This window comes from Cyprinodon tularosa, unplaced genomic scaffold, assembly GCF_016077235.1.
Source record: "Cyprinodon tularosa strain WSP-4 unplaced genomic scaffold, ASM1607723v1 ctg31, whole genome shotgun sequence".
NCBI lineage: Eukaryota > Metazoa > Chordata > Actinopteri > Cyprinodontiformes > Cyprinodontidae > Cyprinodon > Cyprinodon tularosa.
In genome coordinates, this window is record NW_024039019.1 from 393,309 (window position 1) to 411,567 (window position 18,259).

Sequence of the window (18,259 nt, forward strand, 5' to 3'; positions counted from 1 at the left end):
GCGTTGTTTATAGGAAGACGGATGAAGCTAAATGCTAAAAAAAAAATAATGTTAGAGGCTCAAAAAGACCTAAGATTGGAGTGTAAGGTTACGTTTGAGGGAAATGACAACCCTTAACATACGACTGGAGCATCCCTGGGATGCATCGATTGAGGCATGATCATAATTTAGAATTGCTAAGTCCAACACTGGAACTAAATAAGATAATCTTTGGCAGGTCTGGGAAAATTATATTCAAAAATACAACTATGTCCTGATACTTTTTGATTACTTTTTGATTTCCGACATTGATCCCAAAGTACAGAATGCTATAAAAGACTTAATCAGGTAATTACTTAATTACTTCAGCAACTGACCCATTTATTATTAACCAGTGGGTTACAGTAACCTTAGGCTTCAAATGGATTAAAACAAAAATAAACAGAAGAAACTTGTGCAAGGGAAGTTTTGCACTCACATGCTGTGTTTGTGATCATGCTGGCTCTGTGTGCGGGATACGATACAAGTGCAGCATGATAAGAAATGAGCAAGCAGACCAAATGACGTGTGGAATGCTGCAGTCAGAAGGTGGTAGAGATGCAGAACTAAGGACTTCAAATTATAACCGCAGCAAAACTGTGTTTCTATAAAATTTACGCTCAGGTAGGGCTTTTTAGAAAAGTGTAACACAAATGATGGATTTTTATTTGTGGAAAAATAATGAAAAACATGACAAAAAGGGAGGTAAGGGACAGGTATGAAGGCAGGAACCCCAGTGTTGCATACGTATAGAAATGCAGAATGCAAAAAAACAAACAAAATCAATTTGTGTTACAGAATAAAGAAGAAAAAGCTTTGCAAAACTAATTTGGCATCATTTCTTTATTCTGTAGCAGTTCAATGCATGAATGCAGCATGTGAACCATTTTAAAAGACAAGATTTCTCTGTTTTTTGGTTAAAATTACCCAGAGATCTGTTCTCATGTGTCTTGAAATCATTTTGTAACTAAGTTAGAAAACAAGTTTCCTTTTATGCAGGTTGCCATGGTGTCTTTGAAGGAACTCTGCAGTGAATTGAGTGAAACTCCTTTTAAGCATTCCCACCTGGGCCTGCACGCTTCCAGCTCGGTGTCCCAGGTGAGCCAGCAGGGCTCTCCTCTCTCCCCCTGTTGCTTTAGCTAAGTGCCGGCGCTGGGATTCGGGGCTTTTAATCCTGCTGTTAAACACTACAGCTTTGTCAGGAGGGAAAAAAAAGAAAAAGAAAAAAAGATTTGGATTGATCTGCTCACAAAGCGCTACTTTAGAGAATGAGGGAGCTGTTTGAACTCCGCTATGTCAAGACATGTCCCACCGGCCGCCCCCACCCCCTTCGCTCCGATCACCGTGGACATCGTGAAGCCAGAGAATAGCATTGGATTACATCTCCGGGACTGCCACTCCGTATGAAGTGTTTCTGAGGAATTCTTTGTATTGTCTAAAAACATCTACTTGAGCTCAGAGGCTGAGCGGCTGGGGAGGAGTGGGGGTGCCCCTCCAGGATGAAGGTGTGTGGTATTGGTGAGACATGGCAGGAATCTTAAAAGATTTTTTTTTCTGCCTCCTGAATTTTAAGCTTTAAAGCCAGTAGAGGCGGACCTCTGCTGTCATTGTGGGGCAGAGACACAACGATGGAGAGCTCCCCTGTGGGATGTTTTTTAGTAGAAATCTGCTTAATTAAAAGCTGATCCTACGAGCAACAGAGCTCCAGCACTTATAGGAACACAATAAAATTAGACGTGTTTCCTTTGTAGTCTTGTTTCTTCTCTTGGGTGTTCTTTCCTCTGAAAACATTTCCCTGCAGCAAACCTTGTTCCTGAGTTCTTTTCCCATAACACCCCGAGCACTCACCCAGAACTATCTGCGCTCGATTCTCTATCATCCCGAGCAAACAAAAGCTTGCGAATGCTTTCAGAGGCAGGAGGGAGAATCCTAGCGAGTCGGCTGAGATGTCTCCTGACACTTACTCTTCCATTATCCATGTCACACAACAAAGGCCTCCACACAGGACCTGAATCGGCCATTCTCAATCAGTGACAGATTACCCAAGAATGTATTACACCTTGTTACCCAAGCACCATCAGAAGCTGTGGGCCTTCAAATTTGTTTGGGTTTGTTGTCCTGGTAGGTCAGCTCAGTTGTAAAGCTTCGTGTTTGTGTGAGAGGAACACCAAGCATGAGGTAAAAGGCACCTTTTAAGATGTTATCAGTGAGCGCGAGGAGATTACCTGTGTCTGGAGGCATGCCTTGTCACTGCGGACGGCTTACTCATTGAGGCAGCATGACTTTGAACATCTGTAAACACCCTGAACTAACCAATTAATGCCATTTGATGCCGTCCTGAGTGCAAAAAGGAACATTTCGGCTTTTGTTTCATGCCTTGCCTCATGTTTTTTTCCTCTTTGTTCCAGGTGCCATCAGTTACACCGAGTACCTTTTTCTGCTCTGCATTTTAACAAGTCAGTATAGACCCGACCTGAATTCAATAGAATCAAGCAGGCAGATAGTGTTTAAATTTCTCAAATAAGCTTTTTCCCCTCTGTTTAATTTCAGAGCCTCAAGCGGGATTCCGGATCGCTTTCAACATGTTTGATGCAGACGGCAACGAAATGGTGGACAAAAGGGAGTTCTTGGTGGTAGGGACCTCACCTCCATAATAATTCCCAAAGAGACAACAAGAAGTACTTTAGTGTATCACAATCTCCTTGATGCTTATTTCCTTTCATAGTTGGAGGAAATTTTCCGTAAGAAAAGAGACAGAAAAGAAGTTACTGATGATTCTGAAAGACAGGAGCAGAAAGTAAGTTTGATTTTCATTCTATTTTCATTGTCTTCCAGCAGCAAATCATCGGTTTGTGTCCAGGTCTGCAACATAGAAAGGAAGAGCTGGGTTAATAAGCTTTGCAACTGTGAAGTCTATCCAATGATGCCTAATATGTGCAAAAGCCAAAAACTATTTCTGCATCCCCTACACTTTTTTGGCATCCCTGGTAAAGATGTGCAAAAGGTGTAATCTTATACAATGACTTGACACATTTCTACACCAGTAGCTCACCGGGCTGCATGCAAAGGCTTTCTGATTATGGCGCATTGTTAGCTTGTCATATGACCTTTGTTTTAGCTTTATTTGTAAGTAAATTTCAGCCTTTTCTCTATTTTACAATAACAACCATTACAGAGAAAACACAATGAAATTTACATGTGAAAATCACTCATAAAACCCAGACACCACATGTGAAATTAGCATGTGGAACTTGTTTTAAAGCACATATATAGGCTTGGATTTGCAATGTTTTATGTTAGAAACACGGTTTATTCACATGTGATAAAATGTGCTTTTAACATGAAATCCACACATACTAATGGACTTTTACACGCAATTCATCATTTCAATGGGAAACTTCAGGCTCCTTTATGAGGTGCCCCCAGCGACATAAATCAGAATTAACTTGCATATACACATATTAAATTACACTCTTCCATATAATATACTGAAAACCTCACACAAACACTAGTAAAAGCTCTCACATAAACTAGTGAAAACATTTACCTCTTATATAATCTACTCAAAAGCTCTCATACAAAGTAGTGAGAACTGTTCATATAAACTGGTGAAAAGCTTTACCTTTCATACACACTACTAGAAAGCTTTCATATACACTATTAAAAAGCTCTCATATACACTACTAGAACGCTCTCATATACACTACTAGAACACTCTCATATACACTATTAGAAAGCTCTCATATACACTACTAGAAAGCTCTCATATACACTACTAGAAAGCTCTCATATACACTAGTAGAACGCTCTCATAAACACTATTAGAACGCTCTCATATACACTATTAGAAAGCTCTCATATACACTACTAGAATGCTCTCATATACACTATTAGAACGCTCTCATATACACTATTAGAATGCTCTCATATACACTATTAGAACGCTCTCATATACACTATTAGAACGCTCTCATATACACTATTAGAAAGCTCTCATATACACTATTAGAACACTCTCATATACACTATTAGAACGCTCTCATATACACTATTAGAAAGCTCTCATATACACTACTAGAATGCTCTCATATACACTATTAGAACGCTCTCATATACACTATTAGAATGCTCTCATATACACTATTAGAACGCTCTCATATACACTATTAGAATGCTCTCATATACACTATTAGAACGCTCTCATATACACTATTAGAACGCTCTCATATACACTATTAGAACGCTTTCATATACACTATTAGAACGCTCTCATATACACTATTAGAAAGCTCTCATATACACTACTAGAATGCTCTCATATACACTATTAGAACGCTCTCATATACACTACTAGAAGGCTCTCATATACACTACTAGAACGCTCTCATACATGCTACTAGAAAGCTCTCAAACACACTACTGGAAAGCTTTCATACACACTATTAGAAAGCTAAAATATATGGTCCCCCTCCTTTAATTTAGGCAAACATTGCTCAAATATCACCGAATCCAGATGGTTTGTTGTTGATGAAGAGAGGAATAAACACAGTTTAAGATTTGCATCTAAATTAATTTGTTTCCATATTATGGAACTGCTATCAGGCACTTCCCATCATCTTATATCAGTAATAAAAAATTATAAATACAAATTTGGTATTTGGTGACTTGACTTTTATTTCTGTCAGGCTGAAGTGAAAAAACTTGGAAAGAGACTGATTCTCTTGGCGTTTAAAATAACAACACAAAACAGCATAAGAAAACCGCATTTATTTTTTTTTATTTTACAATTTTGTAAACAACAGCGGCTGATTAAATTAAATGTCTCAACCTTGTATAATGTTACGACTTTTTATTTAACCAAGAAATGATCCGAAAGGCCTGGGAAATGATCAGATCCGCTTATGTGGCTGCAATGCGCGGCGCGCTCCCGACACAGGTGGAACAGATTTTCACATGGGAACAGAATTTCGCACAACACCGGAAAAGGATCTCTGTTGAAGCATAAACATAAAAAATAAAGTCGAGTAATGCCCATGCTTCTGTGAGTTGTTTAGCGGATAGCTGAGCATGAATCAATAATTTTATTTGATACAATTTCGGCCGGAGATAGCACAAAATGTACGGAGCTAGCCAGAATGACCTCCGTTTAAAACAACTTCCGGTGTAATGACGGTCCTTCGTGTTTCACTGAAACACCTTCCGTTTCAACTGAAATCCGCTAATAGCTTTTCAGTAGTGTGTATGAGAGCTTTCTAGTAGCGTGTATGAGAGCCTTCTAGTAGTGTATATGAGAGCTTTCTAATAGTGTATATGAGAGCGTTCTAGTAGTGTATATGAGAGCCTTCTAGTAGTGTGTATGAGAGCTTTCTAGTAGCGTGTATGAGAGCCTTCTAGTAGTGTATATGAGAGCTTTTTAGTAGCATGTATGAGAGCTTTCTAGTAGCGTGTATGAGAGCGTTCTAATAGTGTATATGAGAGCTTTCTAGTAGTGTATATGAGAGCTTTCTAATAGTGTATATGAGAGCGTTCTAATAGTGAATATGAGAGCATTCTAGTAGTGTATATGAGAGCTTTCTAATAGTATATATGAGAGCGTTCTAATAGTGTATATGAGAGCTTTCTAGTAGTGTATATGAGAGCTTTCTAATAGTGTATATGAGAGCGTTCTAGTAGTGTATATGAGAGCGTTCTAATAGTGTATATGAGAGCTTTCTAATAGTGTATATGAGAGCTTTTTAATAGTGTATATGAAAGCTTTCTAGTAGTGTATATGAGAGCTTTTTAATAGTGTATATGAAAGCTTTCTACTAGTGTGTATGAAAGGTAAAGCTTTTCACCAGTTTATATGAACAGTTCTCACTACTTTGTATGAGAGCTTTTGAGTAGATTATATAAGAGGTAAATGTTTTCACTAGTTTATGTGAGAGCTTTTTACTAGTGTTTGTGTGAGGTTTTCAGTATATTATATGGAAGAGTGTAATTTAATATGTGTATATGCAAGTTAATTCTGATTTATGTCCCTGGGGGCACCTCATACTCCTTGCTTTACATGTTATTCAGTTTCATAGGATGAATATTTGGTCATATGTGAACCTCTTTTCAAGAGGTGGAGGTCCTGCAAAATTGCAGCTGTGAATGAAGACATAAAACAAAATGCAAAAATCTAACCAATATTTTTACAGAAGCAAAATTATGTATCATTTTTAATAAAAAAGGTAAAAAAAAAAACAGAATAACAGTTTGACAATGCATGTTTATGTCAGTTTTTTTTATTTTTGAAACTCATTCTATTTTTGACATTTTAAATCTCGTAAAATAAATGACATAATAAGGTGTTTACATAATTGTATAACAATGCACAATAAAACATACACACAAACACTTTGACTTTTTAACATATGTAAAAGGGTTTTATACAAAGCTTGGTCTAATCATATTCGCATGGAAGATAATATGATTAATATGTGATGCACATGTGACCGCTTTATGTGAACAAAATGATACTTGATACTATGCATAAATGTGATCCACATGTGGAAGTTGGGAATCAAACGTAAGCACATGTTAAATTCATGTGACTCTTTGCATTTGGAGAACACTAGATCCGAGGTATACACATTGTTGACACAAGAAGGTATGGGAGCAGAACATATCAGCATTTACCTGGAGGAATTTTAAAAAGAAAAAGGAAAGGTCCTAGACGAAGTGGGAAAAAAGTTCAATAAAGCAGGAGGTGGATGGTAGCCTAGTGGGTAGTGTGTAGAGCTTTGAATGCTAAGGTTCTGAGTTCAAGCCCCAAAGATTGCCGCTCAGTGTCCTTTTGCCAGACCCTTAACCCACTGGTGCCGCACATTAGCTGGCAGCCTTAAAAAAAAAAAAAAACTTTTTAGGCGAGTGATGGCCTAGTGGTTAGGGCATAGAGCTTGGAATCCAGAGGTTCTGAGTTCAAGCCCCACTCCCACAGACTGCCACTCTGGGTCCCTGAGCCGCCCTGGGTCCCTGGGCCCATCCCAAGGGGATGGGTTAAATGCAGAGAGTGAATTTCGTTGCTCTGTACTTGTGACAGTAAAATGACAATAAAAGCTGGGGGGAAAAAAATGAGTTGAACCAAGTTGATGGATGTTAAACAAGTCCTACCAGCAGAAGGCGATAGTGTACAACAATGCTTATGCTCGCTAATTTGTGCAAAAACAATTTTCTGGTTCAAAGGTGACAAAGTAAACACTATCAGGATGAATTCTTGCTGTATATTGCTTAATGTTTTTCATGAACAGATTGATTTTTATGTTTTTTTATGCAGTGCACATGACGAGGCCCCTTTTTCTACAGAGCAATATTTTATTGCATTAATAGACGTGCTAAAACAATTCAGTGTTTTTCTTCAGTGCATCACTTATTGGCACCTTTAACAAGAATAAAATAAACTAAAGCTTTTTTTTAGATTAAAGTTTATCAGAGTGTCTAGTGTCCCTCAGTTGGTTATCAATGGCTCTGTCTTTTGCTTCAGTGTTAGTATACGGTAATACAGATACCAGTTGCTCTTTGCTGGTCTTAAGAATGGAGAAAAAAAATGGAGAAAAAAATGGTTTTCTGGTGCTGACACCAGAAAACCATTCTATGACATCTTACCTTTACAGACGTACCAAAAGTTTCTTCTTAAATCTAATAGCTTTGAGGCTATAAGTTATTTACTTTTGTGTGTTTTTGTCAGGCAGAAATTTATTTATACCCCCTTAGGGTGTAAGAGGTTAAAGCCTCGGCTGTATCTAGACCCGCAGCTAGTTTCCCCTTTTGCGTTGTGGCGTGGAATAAACATAGCGCAGACCATGCTTCAACATTGAGCATAAATCAAAAATATCTGCGTCATACCTGAGACAAGCTCACTGCGACACACTGCTGCAGGAGCATAACCAGCCCTTAATACATCTGCTGCTTAGCACTGGAAACAGAATGAACAAAGATCTCCATGCCTTGATCTGTTTCCTTTCTATAAAACTGAAAATGTTTACATAATGTGCACCTAAATAGGAACCTTTTAGAGGCCGAACAACCTCTGGTTGAGCCGCCATCGTTCCCATATACCCCCACAGTTGAAGGTAGAATGTGTAGTAGTGTGGAAATTTAAAAAAACTAATGCCGGATTCATTGAGGCAGTATGACTTTGAACATCTGTAAACACCCTGAACTACTACTGAATTACCCGAAGACTCCTGACGGCAATTATTGTAGAAGCATCTATACTACAAGACTAAAATTTAAAGTCTTTTTTTTTTTTTTATTGCTACAACACTTCCAGCAGTCCTCGAGGGAACAGGGGTGATTGTGGTCATACAGGGTAAAACATGCCTGAGGCTTTCATCTCTTTAGGGCTTCTTATACCACATGCAGGTGGATGTAAACAGACGGGCTGAATAGAGCGATAAGAGATAGTCTTTGAGGTCTTATCGCACTAAACAAACAACGCTGTGGAGCTTGCTTTTCCAGGGCAAACTTTAGCATCTCTGGACAGTCTCAAATTAATCTTACACCCGTATGAGTATCAAAAAGATCATTAGAAAGGCCACTCTAGATTTGGGAACATAATGTCAGGAGACAACATAAAAAGGTCAGAGTGGATTCATCAATCTAAGACCCTGACTTTATCTTGGATCACACTGAAAGCCGTATTAAATGAGTCTGCTTTTGAAAACTCATGTCGTTTTCTTTTATATGAGATTAATATATTGTTTGTTGAAGCAAAGGTCTTTTTTTCTTCTGTTTGTGTTTTAGAGCCTGCAGCTTTATGGTCATCACCAATCCCAGACACACAATGTACGTATTGTTCTTTTCCCGTTGAGGACATTAAACTGTTCTGCTTGTTGCATGTTTTTTTTTATGCATAACCGACCCAAACAAGCAATAGAAGCCAGTTCTTGGTCTCTGTGGGGGTTAAAACAAGATAATCTTCACTTAATTTGTTGAAATTCAAATACACACCACCCTTTACTTCAGTGGTATCTAACATATGTATGTGTTTGTGTAGCAGATACAATGAAGGTGATTTATGCGCTCACCTTTTGACGAGGTTGGGCAACAGAATCCACTTCAGAAAGCTCCCAGCTGAAGACTGACAAGCTTTCTGTCTGGACCCACATGCTTCATCGTTACAGTGTCTTATGGAGCGGTATTCAGGCTCAGGTTACCTTTTCAGATGGGTTTGACCATGAAGTTACCAGTAAGTTAGAAGAAGCTCTAGTATAGGCACTTTTCCAGGCTTCAGTCAGGCTCTTAAGAACACATACTGCGACAGACCCTGCCTCCGGTGCTGCGGTTGGGTTTTCCCCCAGCATATTCTAATTACAACTGTTTCAGGATCTGTTCAGATGAGGGGCAGGGGGGCAACACGGGGCAATGAAGTGTGTTGTTCCATAATTAGTTGCTGGATTTTGTCATAAATCTCTCTCTCTGTTAAAGAACGCAGCGAGGCACGGAGGAAGAGCTGTTTAATCAGCTGTCTCACACTGCGCCTCAGACTTTGAGACATGAAAATCCAAACAAGATTCATAAATATAATTAATTATGAGATCAAGCGAGCGATGAGGTGTCAGCAGCAGCTGGCTGCTCTGCTTTCTTGTGCACACATGTTGAAATCTCAGGACTTTGCTTGGAAGCAACGAAGAAACACATGGTTTACGGTGTTGAAATCATAGTTTTTCTCGCTCAGAAAACAGATATCCTGCGATACGGACGACTATAGAGCATAACAATAACAGCCAAATTATTTTCAGCGGTTGTGTTTTACAGTGAGTAAACTGTAATAACAATAATGATTGGGTCATTTCCCATGAAAAGCATGACTTCATTGAGGAAAATAGTGGCTTCTTGCTTTTATGTTGCATCAAACAGCAGATGTGGAACAGACAAAAGACCAAAAACAATGTTTCACAACAACATTCTAAACGGAAAGGTTTCCATAACCTGCATTTACTTTGGAGCTCTGCTTTAGATCATGACATTAGGCTGCTTTCAGGTATAGGGATGCCTTAAACAAAGCCTCGCTCAGGCCTAGCGGACACATGTTACTCAGGCAGCAGTGTCTGGCCAAAAGGCTGCATGCATGGCTGCAGACCAGGCTCGTGTCAGGCCCATACTGCTGCTGCATGCTTCTCACAAAGCTCACCCCTCTATTCTGCCTGTGTTCTCCGAAGACGGATCCCTCAGTAAATTAATCTTAGCTTGTGGATTTTTTAAGTTTTGGTACATGAGAGCTACAGACTTCAATGATTTCATATCTTGTTGGGATTTCATGTCACTTACTAACAAAGTGTGGATAATTCTGAAGAGGTTTTTCATACCTTAATGAATAAAAATCAGAATAAATATGGCTATCTTACTCCAGATAGCACTGTGTGGGGGGGAAATTTAAAAACACCACATATGTACTGTAGGTGCAGTGAAACACGGTGCTGGGAGCATCATGTTTGTTGACCATTTAAACCATTTAGATGCTTTGATCGGATAATTGTGGCGTATTAAAGTACAGATGAGAAGAATTCACACACTGGAAAACATCTAAATAAATCAGTTTTCTTGAAGGCACACTGTGTAACTTTTGGCCACTAGGGGTGCTAGACCTATAACTGCCAGTATTTTGCTTCTACTAAACATCTAAAATAATAACAAAGATATATGTCTGTATACTAGGAGCAAAGTGTTAACTTACCAGTCTAATAATAAAGTTGAGAAAAGACAATCGGTTTAAAGCCTGGCTTCTTCTTTCAGCCTGCGCCAATAAACAACATCCTTTCCGACTCTTGTTTTTCCTTGTGTACAATCCTTTTCTCAGTTTCTCTCTTAAGCATCCTCAGGAATTTAAAAGTTTTTCCTTGCCTCAGCCATGACCAGTTGTCAAGAGGCGGAAAAATAATAGAGCAAAAGCCTTAGCTCCATGACGATATTGGGGGTATTGGAAGAGTGGTGGCCTAGTGGTTAGGCCATTGTTCTTGGGTCCAAGAGGTTCTGAGTTCTAGCCCCACTCCTACGACTGCCTCTGGGTCCCTGAGCAAGACCCTTGACCCGACACTGCAGCCCACTGCTCCCCAAGGGGGATGGGTTAAATGCAGAGAATTAATTGCTTTTTACTGTGACAGTGTAATGAAAATAAAGTTGAATTCTGTTCTATATTGATATTCTATATTCAGTACGTTCTTCCAGGTCACATTACCTGGCCAATGATGGTGCGTCTTCTCCCAGCTTACATAGTCTGTATTTCAAGAGGGGAGCCGCGCTCGTAGCATCAATAGTGTCAAGCGCCGTATAGTGGCTTGAGGAATAAAATAACTCATTTGGTAACTCTTTAGGTCATAAAGTCCGCTGTGTGCCTTTAAAATAAGTGCATTTTTCTTGAATTGAGGAAGTGAGACACTTTGCCAATGGAACAAGATAATTTACATTTAAAATAAGAAAAAACAACAGTATTTTCTTATTTTAAGTGCATATTTTCTAATTATCTTATTTTAGGAGTAAAACTACTAAATCCATTTGGCAAATCATGATATTTACCCACTCAAATTAAGGGTAAATACACTTGATTTAAGAAATGTTGAGCTATTTCTAGATCGTTTTTGCCGTCCCTTTTATTCAGTTTTTCTTTCAGTAAATCCCTTTAAAATCCCAAAAAAGGGTTCCAGATTGTAGTGCTAACATATGAATATGTCAACTAGCATGTCTGCTCTGCAGCTTCTCACTTTGTCCTTTCCCATTTGTAACCTATTCAAAAGTGGTAACTTGTACCTGACGCATTTTGTCCTATTAACCTGCTGTGCTATAACTGCGGTCACAGGTTCGTAAAAAAGACGTCCAGCATGGGGGGAACCCAGGCATGTGGGATGTTCTCAGGCACGGCACGACTCAAGCTCTGTTTTCTGATCTCATGGAGGTAGCTGGTGACTTTTTAAGTATTAAATGACCAGTACAAATACAGCATTTGTAGAACCTGGACTACTGTATGTTTCTGTTCTGTTAGTAAAGGTTAAAATTGAAGGCAGGTGATGTGTTTTTTTTTCTCTTAGAAATAGCAGCTCCTACATTGGGCGTGGCATGTTTACTCAGTCTATTGCACGGCATGTGTTTGGACCATGCAGACGTCAAAAAATAATGCTCCGGGTGACTGATTTCTGGATTATTAACTATGTCATTCACAACCCAACATGCCTTGCTTTAAAGCTATCTGCATGGTTACATAATAACTCCGTATTGCCACGTGAGAGCTGTTAATTTTACTTAAAGCTGAGGTGTTTTGCTGTATTTTTAAGAATGAAAGTATATAATATTTTGTCTTTAGATCTGTAAATAGCCAACAGTTTCTGTTCCCTCTTGTAGCATGTGGATGAGAAAACAGAGACCACGCTGCTTGTCCATTTCTTTGGAAAAAAAGGCAAAGCTGAGTTGAAATTTGAAGATTTCTACAAGTATGTTAAAAATGAACCTTCTGTGTTAATGATGGCTTTGATTGAATAAATCCAATTTTTTTATTTGTTGGGTAAAGTATTTTTTTCCGTCCAACTCATTCAGGTTCACGGACAACCTGCAGACAGAAATGCTTGAGATAGAGTTCCTCTCTTACTCCAAAGGCATGCCCACCATCAGTGAAGAAGACTTTGCTCGCATTCTTCTTCGCTACACAAATGTGGACGATGTGGGCGGGTACATGGAGAATGTACGCCACTGTATACCAGATGATAAGGTGAGCTTTTTTTCCCTCTCATAAGACTTGCTTTGCTATTCCTTATCAAAACAAGAAGCTAAAATAATGAAAGTTGATTAATTTAAACTACCAGGAGAGCACTGGACCTTTCAGTTCACTAGAATATAAGCTAATATAAGCCAATAAAGCTAAAAATACCTGAAAAAAATGATCTCCAGCTTAGTTTTATGGCCAGCTATCGAGGGCTTTGAGGTTTCTATGAGTTTTGTTACATTACAAATGTACATTTCCAGATATTTTAATGGGATTCAATGTAACAGACCAACACAAAATTGTGAAGTTTAGAGAAAATGTGGCACTCCAGCTCCTTTAGATAATATCAAGTGCAACCAAATTAAGGTCTTAAGAGTCCGTCAGTTTGTTAGAAGACATTAAAGATGTTGGTTCAGGTGTAGGTTATCAAACACTCGTCTTTGACTTTGAACATCAGACCAAACACTGTTGAATAATCCTGGCATGAGTATAAACCTACCTGCATGTCCTCAGCTTCCTAAAAACAACTGCTGCCTAGGATGCTGCTGGAAAGAAATCGCAGCAAAGGTTGTCCTTCCTGCAGGGACTTAAAAATAACAAACAATTGGGAAATTTTGAAAGAAAAACATATTATACAGTTAATAAAACAGGAATTATTTCTCTAAAAGGAAGATATTTCCATTCAAAAACATAATATTTGGACTCTCTCTCTAATATTGACTCAAGATATACCTCTTTCAACTAAAGCTCCAGTTACAACTGTTTTATTTTTTGGAAAAAATCTGTTCAACACTTTTAAAGTGTCTATATTTGACCAAAGCAGATCAAATCAGTTTCATTATGAAAGTGCCAATCGGTTAACCCCTTAGGAAGAGGTAAAACAACAGGGTGGACTTTATATAACGGTAGTGTCTTGTTTCAAAAGTTGACGCCAAACATTAGCGTTGAATTTAAACACTACAGTAGCAGTTAAATCATTCACCGTGGCATGTAGCCACAGCTGGCATGGGGCACACTGATAGAAACAAGGCTGCCGTACACAGGTGCTACTCACCCCCTACCATCAACAGCAGGCAATTTGATAAAATGTTGCCCAACCCTCACTGCAACCAGTGACCCTCCAATTGCAGGGCCAACTCCTGCATCCTGCAACTCCGAAGTCCACTTGGTCAGAATCCAAGCCAAAATTGCTTCTGCAGCTTAATAACATCTTCAGAAGGTTTGCGCATCTTAAAACGAGCGCAAATATGTCTACACAGAGCAGATTATGTTTGCAGCTCAGCAGATAGCTTACTCTTATTTTGCATGTCTGCCCCCTTCAATATGCAGATTATATTCTATTGAACAAACTTTTGAAATTCATGAGTGGAAGATATGGAAAGGTAAATATTTTCTACGTGCCAAATTCCAGAGTTAAAACTCAGCTGTAGCTGCAGGTTTTGTGCCTATTTTAGTACTTCTGAGTGTCAGGTGCAAACTGGCACTTAAAAATATCTCCAGTCCTCGTTGCCAAGAAGCAGGCATTGGTCCAATGACAGACAACAGTGCATTTCTAACTCCTCGCAACAGGGATGGGTGGGAGTTAATCAACAAGGATGGCTTTCTCATTTTTCATTATTTCATGTTCAACTTTCCACTAGGCTACCAACATAAGGTGCTTCATAAATATGATTTAACAATAGGTTTCCTATTTTGTCAATACTTATGTTTTATTCATTATGTTTATGACCTCCAGTTACATGGCTTTGAACCTCATCTTTATTTTACAAATCTTTCTCAGCTTTCTCTAGAACCCACAATCTGCTAATTTTAATAGGTTGAACCAAATTGTTTTGCACATGTTTACATTTACGCAGTAATCTTTGCAGATCCTCCCCAACACGACCATGTACTAAAAAAGCATTGTACGTGTAATTTAGCAACATGTATTCTGAATCTTTGAAGAGAAGACCCTTTGGAGGAACTAACTCTTGACTGTTTAAATGTATAGGGGAAGATTTTGCCTAATTTTTGAAAAGAACCCTCTCCAATAAAAAAAAAGTACATGCACAATTCTTTACCTGGAGAGGGAACATCTATTAAACGCATGCAAGAGCATGCACAACCTATTTCTCCTTGTGCACGCTTTGTTTAAAAGATGCTGTTTGCATTCCTCATAAAAGCTTACTTTCCAAAAGATTTGTAATTTTTCCATAATGTCAGACTCACCACCGGTCAGTGAAAATGTATGTACAACAACGAATCATGGTGAGAAAGGCGAGCTTCAATGACTGGCTGAAACCGTAGCTCACCACACATACACACCTGAAAGTGGGCATGCGCAGAAAAAGATGGCTATCTACGGGTAAGAATGTTGTATTGCCTTACCTAAACATATCACCAGAATGATTGACAATTAGGAGGACCACTTATTTAAATGATCCATCCAGGAAAAAGAACTTCCTCCACTATACTGTTAAATTAGACTAAACAAGTGTTGAATTAACACATCATTTTCAATGGTGACACTGGAAATTTAACACAATTGAACACATTTTGCTGTGAATGTTAAAACAATTACATCAAGGTCCAGACCCAAATCAAAAGCAATCTGAGGCAAGAGCTGAAAACCGCTTTTAAAAATCTGACTGAGCTTACGATGGGCATAATTTCATTGTCTAAGTATGCAAATATTAAGAGACAAAACCTGAAAGACTTGCAGCTTAATCTGTTAAACAATTCTTCTTCTGCTTCATCATTATGCACTATGTTAGGTTTTATTATTTATACATAATGTGCATTGTTATTTTGTTAGTCAGATTAGACAGAGCAGAAGGCCTTCCTTCACATTGTGGATGTCGCGGTGTGTACGGAGGTCATCTAATCAGGACAGCCTTCGTGTCTTTAAGAATACACAGGATATGGGCACATCTTGGAGCCGGTCTGATAGGAGAGCTACTGTATCTGTAACCCTGAGACAGAGAGGCAACCTGCATGGAGGTCAAGACATGGATGGCGTGTCAGTTTCTGATACGGACAGCTAAGCATCCACATGATGCAACACAGACTCAGAAGTTATAAGAAGCAGGAGATGACGTTGTTCGGGGCTCAAACTTTGCCGGACGCTTGCGGACGTGATTTTTGAGACCACAGCTGTGCATAGCTCTAAGCATTTTTCTCTGTCCTGTAACGACCTGATCTGGAATAAACTCTGTTACTTTTTTACTCCTGTTTTTATAGTCCTTTTTTATATGGTTTTACCGAGTTTGAGTTAAGAGTAGTAAATAACTTGCTCCCAGGAAAAGAACCGATGAGGAGGCCCCCGGGGCGCTACAGCCTTTACTTCCAAGGGGACAAATCCTCCTCACTTTAACAACTATTTATGTCGGTCCAACAAATGCTCATGAGTTTGCAAAAGCAGCGAGGGAAGTTGAACTGGTTCTCTAAACTCAGGAGGTAGGATCATGTGATCAGCATCCTGTCCTGTTTGTTCTCAATCTAAGTGATGCCTCACATTTTAGGATCAACTCTGCAAGGTTTCCTGAGCTGCTTATTTACAGATATAGGCTCTCACCCCACCAATGATCATCATTAGACCACTCTAAGAAACGATTTTGGTGGATGTTAAGTGCAATCCTTTGAAAATCAGTTAAAAATCACCTCTACAGATTAGACGGCAAATGAACCTTCGAGCAAGAAAATTATGTGTTGTTAGTTGTTTAAATCTAACCGTATATAAATGATAATTATTGCATTTTTTTTATTTTTCTGTTTGAAAACAGTAATTTCAATCAGACTAATTGTGCAGCCTTGTTGTCTGCACGGTGTGAAAAGTCAGGAAAGTGAACTAGACAATGGTTTAGTTTATAGCACTGCTGCTTTAAATAACAACGATCATTGGTTCGATTCCAGGCTAATGCCTTCCTGTATTTAAAGTTTGTAAGTTTGAGTAAACGTTACCTAATTTCTGTTGGGGTTTTATAGCTATTAAATCAGATAGACTTTACTAATAAAATGTGAGCTAATTCTCTCTATCAAACTGAGTGCTATGGGTTATTTTTAAAAACGCAGGAGTTCTTCAATTAATATATATTGTTGTGTATTGCAGCAAAGCAGCCTGTCCTGTAAATGTTTTTGAGGTAATAGTGTAGCTAAGGAAGGTAAAAGACCAAAAAAAAAGTATTTATATTAGCAAAGTATTAGATTTTTAATATTATTGTAGCTTTCTCTCACAGCTGATGAACCCTACCATAAACAAGGCTTTAAATAAAGTTTTTATTTTATTTCTAGGAACCTCTAACTATCCTCAGAGTAGGAGTGTGCATTTGTTTAAATTTATTGTCTAAACAATAAATTGAAATCAATGATTACTATTTATTCAATAACCATTTTTCTTCTTTTTCTGTAATAATTTTTCTGATCAATTTGAAGACTATGATTAAATGCGGTTATTAAGAGATGCATAAGGATATAGATTATGCATCGTTATATGCCTGGTATCCTGAGGACAATGTGTTTATTCATCATCGCTCTTCTTGTGGGCCTAAGAAATGCTGTGAAGAAGTATATTTTATTTTTCTTAATATCATCATCCGATATCGTAATAAGATGTTTATATCCCCCCGGGCCTACCTCAGACACATTTGTTTCATTTTCTCCCTTCATTTTTTTTTTTTTTCTGGAAGTTTCTTTGGGTAATGTGAATTGGCTGCTGAGTGAAGCAGCCTCATTTCGAGCTCTAATGTGTTTTTTCCTCTCCGCACGCTGACCTGCGTGAAAAGGTGCCGGCAGCTCCTCAGCCCCATGAGGAGCCTGTTGCTAGATCTCTATTGATAATCAAGTGGGTCTCATCATTACGCTAAGCGATATTTTATGTTTCCTGCATTGTTGGAACAGCAAAGCGTCACAGATTAGTCATTACTCCATTTGTCAGCCGCTGTGTGTGTTTCTGTTGGGTCCGGGTGGGGGGCCCCCACCCCCCCGGCTGCAGAAACAGCTAGTAGCTGCAGGATGGTTGAGTGGACATCAATGGGCTCAGTGTTTGAGTCATCAGCCAAGCCTGAGATGTTTGGGGGATTCATCACTTTTGTTTTTGTTTACTCAAGTATCAGGTTAATCTGCTTTAGAAAAGGTCTGCGAGCTGACAGCCCGGCGTGTCCATACGGCGCAGGGAAAATTCAGCAATGTATACTTTGTCTGTTTGGGTGTGTTATCTATCTGACGGCCTCAAGCTCCCCACACACACTGAGGGATTCCTTTGGAAAGATGAAAGGAGAGCGATTAGGTTTTGTGTGAATTTTAGCACCGTCCTCTTGCAGGAGTGTTGACACACGAAGCTCGCCTGCTCCAACATCTGAATCCTGGATAAAAAGCATGGTTTGATTTCACAGCTCTTTGTTTTCTAGGGGATCAGCTTCGAGGAGTTCAGATCATTCTTCCAGTTCCTGAACAACTTGGAGGATTTCGCCATCGCCATGAAGATGTATAACTTCGCTCACCGCTCTGTTGGTCAAGGTAAAGGTTCAAAGCATCATTTCCTTTTAA

At 38.9% G+C, this 18,259-nt stretch overlaps 1 protein-coding gene across 2 annotated transcripts in view; it reads left to right on the forward strand.

Annotated features, from left to right (window-relative positions):
* micu3b (mitochondrial calcium uptake family, member 3b) overlaps positions 1 to 18,259 on the forward strand; it is a 34,670-nt gene that overhangs the window by 11,072 nt on the left and 5,339 nt on the right. Inside the window, exons 5-12 of one of the 2 annotated variants that reach the window (XM_038292286.1) lie at positions 2,427 to 2,474; positions 2,569 to 2,651; positions 2,744 to 2,815; positions 8,788 to 8,829; positions 11,840 to 11,935; positions 12,379 to 12,467; positions 12,571 to 12,742; positions 18,121 to 18,229. In XM_038292286.1, the coding sequence (XP_038148214.1) occupies positions 2,427 to 2,474; positions 2,569 to 2,651; positions 2,744 to 2,815; positions 8,788 to 8,829; positions 11,840 to 11,935; positions 12,379 to 12,467; positions 12,571 to 12,742; positions 18,121 to 18,229 (711 nt within the window). The remainder of the gene's footprint in view (positions 1 to 2,426; positions 2,475 to 2,568; positions 2,652 to 2,743; positions 2,816 to 8,787; positions 8,830 to 11,839; positions 11,936 to 12,378; positions 12,468 to 12,570; positions 12,743 to 18,120; positions 18,230 to 18,259) is intronic. The other variant, XM_038292287.1, reaches the window with a different exon arrangement.